Source organism: Priapulus caudatus, unplaced genomic scaffold (assembly GCF_000485595.1).
Source record: "Priapulus caudatus unplaced genomic scaffold, Priapulus_caudatus-5.0.1 Scaffold634, whole genome shotgun sequence".
NCBI lineage: Eukaryota > Metazoa > Priapulida > Priapulimorpha > Priapulimorphida > Priapulidae > Priapulus > Priapulus caudatus.
In genome coordinates this window covers 88,492-102,713 of record NW_014577695.1, presented here as the reverse complement: position 1 = coordinate 102,713, position 14,222 = coordinate 88,492, and the positions used below count along the sequence as shown (strand labels likewise).

The 14,222-nt window shown below is 44.5% G+C and overlaps 1 protein-coding gene across 1 annotated transcript in view; it reads right to left on the bottom strand.

Annotated features, from left to right (window-relative positions):
* Window positions 1–11,327, bottom strand: part of LOC106812322 (polypyrimidine tract-binding protein 1-like) — a gene marked incomplete in the record, with an annotated part of 67,202 nt that extends 55,875 nt beyond the window's left edge. The window contains 2 exon segments of the mRNA XM_014816165.1: window positions 10,014–10,038; window positions 11,210–11,327. Coding sequence (XP_014671651.1) covers window positions 10,014–10,038; window positions 11,210–11,217 — 33 coding nt within the window.
* Between the last annotated feature and the right edge of the window lie 2,895 nt (window positions 11,328–14,222).

The window sequence follows — 14,222 nt, the reverse complement described above, 5'->3', positions numbered from 1 at the left end:
GAGAGAGCTGATGAGACTGAGAGAGCGGGCGGGGTGGGGGTGGTGTTGGTGGCTGCTGGAATGAGTGGAGGAGAGAGAGAGAGTAGGACGAGAAGACGAGGCGATGACCAGAGAGAAGTAGAGGAGGAGGGAGAGAGAGAGGAGGAGCAGAGAGAGAGAAAGAGAGAGGATGTGAGCAGAGAGAGGAAGAGAAGAGAGAGAGAAAGAGAGAGAGAGATGGAGAGAGAGGAGAGAGAGGAACGGAGGAGAGAGAGAGAGAGAGCAGAGAAGCGGAGAGGAGAGAGAGCCAGAGAGAGAGAGAGAGAGAGAGAGACGATGAGAGAGCGAGGAGAGAGAGAGAGAGGAGAGGCGAGACACGAGAAGAGAGTATCGTGGTCGGAGCAGCACTGGATCGGGATGAGTCAAGCAGCGAACAGTCGCTTACTGTAAGCACATAATAACATAACTACACAAATTCAGGAAACATTTTCTAGTTGTCAGTCCTATGCTGGTATTGGTATCGCTCTTATATTGTCTCTATTTTCTCTCCACATGTGGTGATGTCGTTTCTGTTATTTTTTCTGGTAATTTCTCGCTATTCGTGCCAATATCTGGTCACTATGTGTGATCTAATGTCTTCCTCACTGTCTGTGTTCTGATGTCTTCCTCACTATCTGTGCTGATGTCTTCCTCGCTATCTGTGTTCTGATGTCTTTCTCACTATCTGTGCTGATGTCTTCCTCACTATCTGTTCTAATGTCTTCCTCACTATCTGTGTTCTGATGTCTTCCTCACTATCTGTGATCTAATGTCTTTCTCACTATCTGTGCTGATGTCTTCCTCACTATCTGCACTGATGTCTTCCTCACTATCTGTCGGTCTCCTCGCACTATCTGAGATGTTACTCTCTCTCCGGCCAATCTTTAATGATCTATCTTACGGCTGTCAGCAGCGCTCATGTTCTACAGACTGCCCTGTATGTACGCAGTTAGAGAGAGCGAGAGTGAGTGAAGAGAGAGACGAGGCCGCGAGAGAAGAGAGACTGAGAGAGAGAGAGAGAGAGTGTAGCCGCGCGCGGGCCTCTGTGAGGAGAGAGAGAGAGATATTCGAGAGAGAGAGAGAGAGAGAGCGCAGCGGGAGAGGGGCCGTAGATTGGCTTTGTTTACGTTCGTCTGAATGGGTAGTGCTTGCTACACGTTACATTAGAGCCGTACGTGTTAAACCACGGCTCACACCCGCCGCGTGCATACGACACGCACCCATACGGATGCCACACAGCCACGTTCCATTGTTATACCTGTAAGAGGCACTCCCATGCGCACACGCACACACACATGCCACTCACACGCTCGACGCCCGTGCCCCACACAGCAAATGCCACGCACGCACGCCACCCATACATGCCTCACGGCACGGCCTGGCGTGAGAGCTAGGGTAAATTTTATGCCAACGCGTATTTTTCGTAGATCTTACATTTATAACCCGATGATGGCAGTGCGGAGGTCTTTTGCATGGCGTGTGTGGAGAGAGCGTGGTGAAATAGAGGCGAGGCGCTGCCCACTCCACTCTGCCATATGCCGTTGACCTGAACAGAGGAAGGCCGTAGCGTAGTAGTAATGACAGACAAGGACATTAATGTATAGCATGCTAATCAACGAAGTGGTTAGTGCGGAGCTGCTGAAGGCAATACACAGCTGTCAGTTGACGTGTATGTGTTGTGTTGCCTCAGCAGCAATCAACAGGGCGTAGGGTTTCAGCTCTTGCTCCAGGAGCTGAGTGGGCCGCGACAGTCAGCCGGCTGCAGAAGGAGAGCCTGCGAGAGGGAAGAGCGAGCGTTGCGAGGGAAGAGGAGCTGCAGAGTGTAAGGAGGCGAGCGTATGGAGGGGTTCGGCGGGTCTAAGATTGCCCAGAGAGAGGTGCGGCACCTGTGACGCTGCGCAGCGTGGTCGGGGGCGAGCTATGCAGGCGGAAGGGAAAAAGAGGCTGCCTGGTAATTGTGGGAGCTGTTGGATTGGAGCGTAGGGTGCCAAGGTATAGCCCTTGTTGGTTTAGGGTTAGGTTTGGGGCTGGTTATGTCAAGGTTGGAGGGCTGGTATGGTTAAGTTGGGGGCTGGTTAGGGGTTAAGGTTGGGAGGGCTAAGCCGTCCTAAATTGGTCAAGCGAAGAGATATGGGCACTGCGCGTTAGGGCTTAAAAGGTTGGGCAGGGCCGGCTCGAACATGGTCGCAAGGGTTGGGACAGGCTGCAGGTTCACGGGGTTAGAGGGTTGAGGGGAGCTGAGGTCTTAGGGTTAGCGTTGGGCATGCACCGGTTAGGGTCGTAGGTTGCGGCCACACGGGTGGTATGTCAAGCTTCGGACCGCCAATCCTTTAAACAAATATCCTATATCGTCCTTGCCTGATCCTCGACCGACCCGACGAAAAGATGACCGCGCACTCAAAGGTTTTGTTGAACTTTTCGGGGTTCCATTCTTTATTCGGGCATCTTTTCATACGTTTAAGACTGAAACAACCAAACAGCACCATGACTGTGGCAAACATCACGAAACGCGACCAGGACATATAACACAAATACACTATTATGCCTCACAAATAACATTGCTCCTAACTACCTACCCACTAAAGAATCATGCGGTCTGAGGCCGGACAGCAACATAGAATTTTTATAGGATGCCCTTGGGGCGGTCTGCGAATGTACCACACATGTTGCAAGTGCTCACGTGCTTCTCTCTTAGCTGTGCCTCTGTCACTAACAGTTACAGTATCATCAGCAGCACCAGCACCATCAGCTACGCCACACCCACACAACACCACGCACGACGACACACAACCACACAACACACACACGCAGACACACCACACACAAACAACACACCACACACACACACACACCACTGCACAGAGCACACACACACACACACACACACAACATCACACACACATAATCTTGATTCCACACCAGCACACACACACACACCACACACACCACACACACAACACAACCACGGCAGCTGTACTGCAGACATGATGTGTGGCTACACCACGTGTACTACACACTAGACATGGCAGCGCGCATGTATCAACACGTGTTTCCCTTTGCTCTTCACATACTAGCTTCATCAGACCAGCGAACACGATCACAGCGCTGCATCTCTCACGACATCTCCGACAAACGTAAAGCCATATGTCACACTCTACTTTGCTGTTTGACCTGAGCACACCCGGCGAACGCACAAGCCCGGTCACCCTCCCTGTGTGTCCGGATGCTGGGGACGGGAGCATAGGCGGAAAGGTAGCTAGCACTAGCTAGTAAGCCCTAGCGTGGTGTGCGCTGCTGACTAATCATTAACAATAGGGGGCTGCCTTTCTGCCTGCCTGCGAAGGCTTCGCCTAACCGACCTACGCTCTTCTTATTCCGTCTTGCCAGGCTAGCTCTCACGTGCTGTAGTCAGTGGTGTCGTTAGCCGAGGGGGTGGCAAGCGTGAGTCAAGTATGCAGGCCGTTCAGTGTGCTGTGCTGCGAGCGGACCAACTTATCCGCGATGTGCTTAATTTCGCGTCTGTGAATTATGAAACTATTTGGATGAATTATTGCGCGCTTGTTGTGTATTTTCGCGGTCGGAGCCTACGGGAACGGCATTCGCAAAATCGGCGAAAACTTAAAATCAGCACCGCGAAAATATACAGCGTATACATTCAAGTGCTTAATATTATAATATAGTAGCGTTATAGGACATCTATGTCCTATATATAAAGCTGAGCGGACACTAGCAAGATAGGAAAGCAATATGTGAATGTGCATCTGTGGCATATACACGAATGGATACTTGTTTGACAATGTTCGTGGCCTGTAAGTGCACTTGCGTAAGGCAACATCAATGATATCTAAGTATTAGCCTTACAGACACCTACATGTAAACACCTGCATAAAAAGAACCTCGTGATCTTTCTGTCTTCAGGCTGAAGTGCTTCATTATAATATATATATATATATGGATACATAAGTGAGAAATCAGCCTGAAGAGGTTCTTAAAAGAGGTTCTTAATTGGGCGGCGGATTGATTGTGTACATTATTCGCTTACAATATTGTATAGATTTCAGGAAAATATTTCACACACATTGTCTCCGCCTCCTCAATGCTCTGTGATCGTGCAAAGTCAAGCCCCAACATTTACGTGGGAAAATGAGGCAAATATACCCTCTGGAAAATCCAATCCTCCTATGCTGCAGGAGGTAGTTAATATTTTATTCTGGAAGAGTGAGATGTTGTGTGTTGTCAGATGTTGTAGCACACATACTTGGATTGCCCCAGTTCGCTCTAATTTCCGGTATTTTCTTTTTTATAGTAAGAGGAACCCTTGGTTTGAATTTATCAGCTGATCAGAAGTGTCTTATATAATAGGTGCTTTGATTGGTCCAATTCTCAGCCTGGAGGTTCTTTTGATGGGCGGGTGGTTTACCTCGATTCTCTATCACGTGTGATGACAGCCTACAAAAGAGATAGTAAGAGCTTGTATGCGTTAGTAGTCCCCCGCTGTCACAATAGCGAAACTTTGTCACGGCACTGTGCTTCTGTGTGTTGGTTTTTTTAACATTGCCGCTCGCTCACTGGTATAGCCTGCCTTCTGGTTTGTGTTCCGCTGTTACGTGGGTGGTTTTGCGTAGATAGGCATCGCATTCGTGGGTGGCAAGCTAGCAGTTTGTTGCAAAGGTAACTTGGGAGCGGCCTTACCATAAGGGTGCTACGGCTGTGGCAAGGGGTAGCGGTAAGTAGATAGATATCAGGGGACGCAGTTTGTCAGATAACATCATAAAGTGGGCCGCTTATAAATTCAATGAGCTAATAAATAATTACGACTAATGTTACGATCGCGATCATTTAATCTTTCGATAGGTTTACCGTGTTTCTGTAACTTATCTACGAGAAATAAAACAAGGTTTATGAGTAATGTTAAAGAACGAAAATGTTCGGTGACAGCGTACCCCCCCCCCCTCCCAAACACCACAGGTATTGGATTTCCTTCCACGTGCACCCAGCAGGAAATGCCGATGATTTTCCTCTCTGTTACGCTCCTGCAAAATCGCCAGGTATTGTAACGGCTAATAACTGCCGAGTTGCCCTACCCGTGTTTAACTCCTGTGCCGCCTTCCCATAAATTTCCACATAGCGTGTGCCAGTTTCTTAGACCGTAGACCGTGTCTCCTGCGTTTGATTAGAAAGGAGAAGTAGCGATGCATATCCCCCGGTCGTTGAAGGAAGTGTAGTGCCTTGGTGTGCCTCCTCCATCCTTCCAGCGTGCTGCGAAGAATCTTAGCGTTTTAAACCGAAAAGGCAAACAGTCTTTACTTGACTTCCCAGGGGTGGAAAATTCAGTTCGCGTTACTATGTGCTGTCGAGGCATGTACTCTGAGCATGAGGATAAGCGACTGATGGCAGTTAGTTCGCTCACATGTGAATGTTGGGCTGCGCCAATCTTAACGCTTACTTAATTTATGAGAAATAAGACCCTCCATGGTCAGGTTCTAACCAATAATCGCGCCTTTACTAAGCGTTAAGGTCCTAATATTAACATAAAATAGTATTAGGCTCCAACTAATATAGTAAAGCTGTACCATTACTAGTAAAGATCTTTACTAATAGTATTTAAAGACCATACTAACGGCAGGGGGTAGAAATTAACTTTTGAACAAGGGAGTCCAACAGGACTCCCTGCCCTCAAAAAGAAGGAGTCCGCAAACAAAATGAGGCGAGGGACGTCCCTTCGAGTCTGAATTCAAAATTATGCGATATTAACAATAACGAATGTGCTTATTTTGGAGGATTTCATTGCGGTGCACGTCTTGCAAAATTTTCTTTGAAATTTTGGCGGTATTCGCAGAGGCCAGGCTCTGGAAACAAACTACGTTAATATATAGCAGAATTTTTCAGGCGATCACACGAAACTCCTAGCATATGTCAAATCAGGGGTCTCCGACAGTAAATCAGGGATAGTAATTGACTGCCGGACTGCGCGTTAATTCGCGCCCTGCTAATAGTACTGTCGCTAGTATCTATAATCAGTAAGGCCCTAACTATAGTACTAATATTCTCTCTCTCTCTCCCCTCCCTCTCTCTCTCTCTCTCTCTCACACACACACAGATGCACGCACGCACCCACACATGCGCGCGTTCCTGCCGTTATATATATATTTATATGTCGCCGTGGCAAGTAATAATGCATGAGTGTGGCAGGATATTAATCAGAGCACACACTCTTCCCACACATTGGCCTGACGTACCTACATTATACTAAAGTCTGCGTAACAGATCAGCAATAAGTTTGAATATACAGCAAAACATACAAGAGCACCAAGGCCACAATTAAGAAAATATTTGTTTGCCCCCAACCGACCCAGGCTGAAAATTTTGGGTAGGTAGGTCACCTTTTTTTGAGGGCAAGGGTCCTTTTACAAATTTTTGGCGGCTCGGTCAGGTGAGGGCAAACAAAAAATATTTTTATTATGGCCTGAACAATTAATTATCACCCGATAAAACATTTCACTGAAAATTGTTTTGGAAAAGACGAAACAATTTCCCTGCACAATTCTGAATTGCCTGTGCATAATAATAATTCATCCGATTTCTTTCTGAGATGTGCGAGTGGGAATTATACATTGCACACACATGCACAGTGACACACATGCACACACGCATGCACGGGCATGTACGCACGCACACACTTTTCATTGAGCCACGCTGCTAGCATTAAGCGATTGTTATTTAATTAAGTACGACAGAACCCTAGGCGCAAAATGTCAGATAAATATTTGTACACATTATGACTGCAGCTGTCGGCAGTCTGAACGCATTACATCGACTCGCTGCTCTGAGCGGACACTGGGCATCACTCACACACACCACCGACTCCTCCCCCTACACAAACACACCACCGACCCCTCCCCCTACACACACACTACCGACCCCTCCCCCTACACACACACCACCGACCCCTCCCAACCCACACTACCGACTCCTCGCCCCACACACACACACCACCAACCCCTCCCCTCAGACACACTACTGACCCACCCACACCACTGACCCTTCGCCCCACACACTACCGACCCACCCACCTACACAATCGACCAGTCTAACTACAACATTATCCGGTCCACCCACATCACCGAGCTGCCCTCCACCCACACCACCTACCTGTCCACAGTCCACACACACACAACAGACCCACCCACCCACACACTGACCCAGCTTTAGAACCCATCTCCTTCCCCCACCAGCTCTACAGTATTTAACATTTTCGCACCAGCACACGTTTTTTCGCTGCGCCCCTGCGCTTTGTCGTCAGCTACGGAACGATTTTCCACTCAAACGGCGAATAAATAATTAAGTATTGAAACGGCGATACAAAGTCCCCAGTAAGCACCGACGGACCCTGCTGATGAAACTCGACATCGGATATCGCCGGCGACCGCCACGCCGCGCGATCGATACTAATTCCCTGTTTGCCTATAGGGTCAATATTGAACTATAATTCCCAATATTGATTTCTGGGGGGCCAGGCTGACGCCGCAAGGCAACACACGTACGCCCGACTGTCAGTGTCACTCGCAGGTCCTAAGTTAGGTTGTGCAATTGCCTGCCAACGTGGCAGCAGAAAAATTCATGCGTGGCTATCGCAGAGATGTAAGCGTGGGCATGGAAATGATGATAATAGGGACACACCTACACCGAACGTCAGGGCTTGTTTTCAGAGCGATATTTGAATCTCGGTCCTGAATTTGTTTCGTAGACGGTTGACAAAATATCGTAGATGCAGTCCTGACAGTGAAAAATATGAGAAAATCTGCTTGTAAATCTATGATATGTCCGACGTAGCAAAAGGCGTTCAAATAACGAATTTTCCACAAGATCACAGTTATAACTTATATATAGACAGTTATGACAGTTATAAACTCAATTTCATAAAAAAAACGTCATACGCTCAAATTTAAAATACAACAATAGATCTGTCCTCTAGCCAGTGACTTTGTAACAGCAATCTGCAAATTCCGGTTACAGCAAGCCAAGCGTACGCTGCAAGGCCAAATTTTGATAATACCATTATTCCATAGCAATACTAATCTAAGGTGTTATCTCAGTCCGAATTATAGCTGTAACACGTTCTGACAACCTCCCCTCTGCCAGGCATCTGTAATTGGCACTGTTGAAAATTTAGAATAGCAGTTTGACTAGCAAATTTTGAGTGGGACTGGATAATTTTCACAATTTTTCTACATAGATTATACAGTAGAAATCAAACACTTTCACAATCAGTACTGGTAGGCTGGCTTTTCAGACTTATTCCTAGAAGACTTACTGTAAGCAGTGCAGTTCTGCAGGAAGGAAAATAAGTGGCTAACGGATAACGACTAACGATACTGACACAGTGACGAGAGGATTACGTTACAGCAAGATGACGAAGCTGCCAGTAATTTCATTCCGACGAGAAACACGTAATAAGATGGGTAAGTTCATTGCTTCGCTAATGACCGTAAGATCTGTTATTTATTGTCTTTATACACGTGTTTGCGCTGCGTAGAAAGCTAAAACAGAAATCTATTTACAAGTCCGAGAGCATGAAGAATACTTTCACTACGAGTCTCCACGTGGTGAACAAATAAACAGGGTGCAAAATTAACGGGAGTCCAGAGTCAAATACTCCCTGATTTACTGTCGGACTCCCTGAAAATTATGCTATACTAACTAGTAACTAGTTCGTTCCAGAGCCTCGCAGAATTACCGTATTTTTCCAGCAAATGTCCAAAGAAAATTTGGAATCCAACCGCATGAATTTTCAAAATAAGCACATGCACTATTGTTTTATCTTTAATTTTGAACTTCAGACTGCGGACTCCCTCATTTTGCTGCCGACTCCATCTTTTTGAGGGCAGGGAGTCCCATTGGACTCCGGTGTTCAAAACATAATTTCTACCCCTGAATAAGAATAACTGATGATGGAGTTATCTGGAAACTACACGTCAGCGGCCATGTACTCAATACCCATGTGCCCGACTCATTTTAGAAATTCGGAATTTTTTCAGATTTCAAAATAGTATAAATGTACTGTATATTACCTCAACACCCCAGCAGGTCTGTGGCAGCACCGCAAAAGCTAATAGATTAATATTTCTGTGCCTAATCTCATAAATATTGACATTGGGTAGAATAAATATACAATATTAAACATATATTAGTTTATTTGAACACAAGAATTTGGTAAATGAAACATAGGGATAAATATAAACCACAAATACTATAGTTTATAGCAAGCATTGTGGATATTGTCAGTGTTGTTACATATTCAGCACCACGTCAGGTGCAAGAGCGACTAATCATGAATAAAACTTCGGTTTTCAGTGCTTTTTGGCTTTCAGATTTGCAAATAAGGGATCGAGGACATGTACTCCGCATCCACCTAAGTTCTTACGTCCATTTTAAGTCAAAAAATCACACGATAGTTCATTTTTGCCCATCACAACAAACATGATTTTTTGTACCAAATAACAGTATAACATGTATGTAATCATAATCCTTGTTCATATTAAAACAGTAAATGTAGCATAGCAACAAAGGCCTTCCGAAGAAACAACTTATATATTGGAATGCGAATTAGGTGTTATCAACTGCCCTCCATCGCATGCTAAAACTCTACTGGGTGAAACAGTAACCTTCTCAACTAACGACAGCTGCACCGAAGCAGCGGCAGTTTCACGTTAATGAAGGTTGGGCTTTCTCTAACATAAAAACTCCAACACACCATCATAACAGCTGTAACAACTTGAATCACAGTTCAACATAACCTTGGTAGATTCCTTTCCAGGCTGCTATCAACGGCTGCTTCATAATTTATAAGCATTTACTATACAGCAAAATATTCAAATGAACAGAATCATGTCCAGGAAGAATAAAAAAATACAACACAAATGACTATGAGTGTATCACTCTAGTTTGACCCATAGATGTACATATAACCAAGTCAAATAATGACAATAGCTTACCTTGAATCCAACTACAGAAAACTCCCTAGAATAAAAAAAAGAAACAAAATTAAAGCAGTTAGCAATTAGGGCACCACAATGTCAATGACAGATTTTACACAATAAATGCATTGTGCAAATGTATGTAATGACTAATAGCTTAAACTCCAAGACATATAACTCTATTTGTGAGTTAGTCTATGATGATGAACGAAATTTTATGTCATTTCGATTCAATGCAATATTAATATTTTTAACGTTTGCTTTCAGATCTTGCCAGATCATGTATCCACTATAAAATTAGCATTATGACACTACTGTCACAAGCATTTAAATTCAACCAACCAGATACAGAGAGAAATTAGTGACAATGTTTCTCAATTGCTAGAGCAAGTTATAATTTATTATTCAATGCTTTTTCATTAGAAAACAAAATTTTTGAACTTGAGTTGGTTAAATAATCGCTGTGGCTATATGCTTGGCAGCCGGGCACAGTCTTCGATTTTTTAAATTCCCGGCAATTCCTAACCATAACCCTTGTTTATTTGAGATAACGCTGAAAATTAAAAACTGCCAGGCATTTAGGAAATCGAAGACCGTACCCGGCAGCCGTCAGATATATGCCGGCTGCCGGGCATATAGCCACTCTGTTAAATAATTATAATGGAACCTGAATCGTGAATTAGGCCTACTTAAAACTAAAATAAACCGGCGTTTCTGTGCTAGAAATTTATTTTGAACTTGGGCAGCAGGTTGCTGCTATCGTTTGCACGTTGGCTACACTACATGATGTACAACATGCTCGTCAAAATTATCTTTAGTCCTTAATCAAACCTACTCGATCACTCCATGCTTAACTGGCTCCGTGATTTAACAATGACATCGACAGTTCGCACCGACGCACGAGTTATAATAATATGAGTCATGACATTGATTTCAAATATCTAAATGAAAACTTCGTTTACAAAAGCTACTTTATGACTAATTACGAAACAGACCAATAGTCTACGTGAGTAAGATGCGCCGTAAGCTTATAATGTGCGTGTCAACCACTGGTAATATCGTCACAGTGACAAGGAGCCATGTTTCTAGCGGGAACACAATCGCCGACCACCTCGCTAATCCGCGCTATCGTACATTCACCCGAAAAATATAACGAAAATCGAGATAAACGTACAAGTACGACTAAACAAAAAAGAAAAAGAAATATAACCTACCCGTTCATAATCGGGACAACAAAACCTTGCCTGTTAGATGTGAGCTAGAAATCTTGTTCAGTCGAACAAACCGTTTCACGGAACAAAAACGCAAAATGGCGATAACTATACAACGTCAACTTCCGGACCATGTTCAACGAATCCGGGTGTGTCACAATAAATAAGTTCAGTGCTCACATTCTCAGATACCAAACAGTTATTCAGGATAAATATCGCGATATAGCCATTGATTTTTTACTTATATCCAGATAGTAAGTAAATTAATGTAATTATGATAATTTTTTTTTATGTAAGCACGTAGGTTTTCTCTTACGTAATGTTTGTGATGTTAGTGCGACAGCAACGACACGATCGTTTCGGTTATAAATTATGTACTCACTCACTACCTAATCAGTCGTGAACTGGCAATGTTTTTATAGTTTGAAGACTTTTTAATTCAAGGTGCTTATTAAATGGGAATAAGTAACAAAGGTATGTGTTTAGATGACATAAACTTGTTGAAAAGTTGACTAACAGTCTTGATAATTTGACAGTCAACGTCTTCGTTATAATTTAGTATTCTGGCGTAGGCTGCTAGGCACAGCCACAGGCACAGGCACTTGGAACGTCTCAATAAAAAAAATTAATAGTAAATAAACACGAAATGTACCAAAGTCTTAATGTTTCTCTACTCTATTTCGCCTATAATCACCTTTAAATGCCAGTCAAATGCTCATCTGCAACACGCAAGTACACCGCACCAGGCTTTCAGATTTGAAAAGTACAGGAGGACTACTAATGACTCCCCTAGGACACCATGGGGGTGTTTTCACGCTCCATAATCACACCCTTAAGAGGCATGATGGAAAGCTCCACTAAAAAATCACACCCTTAAGTTAAGAGGCATGATGGGGAGCTTCACTAAAAATCACACCTTTAAAAGGGATGATGGAGAGCTCATTTAGGGCTCTCCATCATGCCTCTTGGGGTGTGATGATGGAATCATGACCAATCCTCAGTCTAGAGTGAAATCAAAAACGAAAATTGGGATGTCATGTCAATCTACTCATTATCATTCATCTTCACCTTCATTCATTCAATGGCTTCGTCAGGATTACATTCTTTTCATCCAACAACCCAACACTAGCACACAGATTAATAAAAGAGTTGATCGGATGTAAAAATAAACTTGTTTTATTTATTCTGATTTCCATCCTTAGAGATTCTAATCCATGTACCTGCATATTTCAGCACAAAATATCATCACAATCCATCAACAAACTGGCCAAATTACTTGTACGTAGTAGCCACGTATGTAGCCCCTCCAGCCCTACGACTGTTTCACGTCGGCAGAAAACCACTTCTCGCCACGTATAGTAGAAAACGAGCAGGTAACTTGTGGCTACCGTATAGGTACCTGTATTTGGATGCTGTTGTTTAGTTGTATTTATATATATATATAAACCAGAGGGTAGTAACCAGACCTGTACCTCTGCCATACGTTCAGTTACTTACACACCACAAATTGTTGTGTGTTGCTATACTTTTTGTACCCCCCTACATTGAGAACTCTATGGAGCGCTATTTCAACATAATAGACATACTTTTGGTGCGCGATTTCAACCACTTTTATGAGGCGCGATGATGCGCGCACCATGGCACAATTTCGGGTGCGCGGTGGAGCGCCAGCGCGATCGCGCCCCTTAAAAATGAAAGCCTGCCGCACTCCCGCGCTGTGCACAAACAGCATGAATAAGAGAGCAGGTAGGAAAGCGTGATCGCAAAATGCGCTCTACGCTCGCTTCATTTCGCACCATCACAGCACAAATACACATCCAACAGCTTCCATAGACATCATAGATGGTACAGAAATGTTCACTTGTTTGAATTATAACTCTGGCCTTTGTTCCTACCTACTCCCGCGAGAGATATCTCGTGAAATCCTGCAGGAAATGTTCTCTCCGTGAAAATGTAAAGAGGACGAGATGTCTGTTTATACACGAGTAATGGGGCGCATTGCATGCCGGGATAAGCTGCTGCCGGACTCCGAGCTCCATTTCGAGGCCCGCCAAGCCAAGCACAATGCGCGAGGGCATGACGTCACACACACGACTACAGCGATCGATCGAAAGTAGTGCCGTTAGGGTACATTCTACATTTTCACGGAGAGCACATTTTGTGTAGGATTTCACGAGATATCTCTGGCGGGAGTAGCAGGGTTCTCCCTACGTTGCGCGTTTGGGAAAACTCCCCCCTGTTTCAATCGTTGCACCCCGTTTAAATTACCTCCGCCCCGATTAAATTCCACCACAATAAAAGTTTGACAACACGGCAATCGATCGTCAAGAATTCCCATTCGACCAGGACACCCCACTCGTGTATTTCTACCGTACCACGCATGTACTGCAGACCACACACAAGTACACATTAATTAGTGGTACGGTAAAAAAACACGCCCCCCGGACCCCCCTAGTTTCCCCTCCCTTCCCCCTTTCCAGCCCCCCCTCCCCCCTGTTTCAATTTCATCCTGGGGAGAACCCTGAGTAGGTATGAACAAAGGCCAGTGTTATAATTCGAACAAGTGGACATTTCTGTACACATGGATACCAAGATGGAAGCTGTTGGATGTGTATTTGTTCTGTAAAGGTGTGAAATGAAGCGAGCGTCGAGCGCATTTTGCGATCACGCTTTCCTACCTGCTCTCTTATTCATGTTGTTTGTGCACAGCGCGGGCGTGCGGTGTACTTGTGTGTTGCAGATGAGCATTTGACTGGCATTTACAGGTGATTATAGGCGAAATAGAATAGAGAAACATTAAGACTGGTACATTTCGTGTTTATTTACCATTAATTTTTTTTATTGAGACGTTCCAAGTGCCTGTGGGCATAGGGCTCATACTCATGCTCGTACTCATAGAGTCTATGTCCCCCAGGGTACTGCCGGAACGTACTTTAGTAACTATCTAGCTGATATGGTTAGGGTTAGGGTTAGAGTTAGGGTTAGGGAGTAGGCGTAGGCAACTCCCTAGACTCGT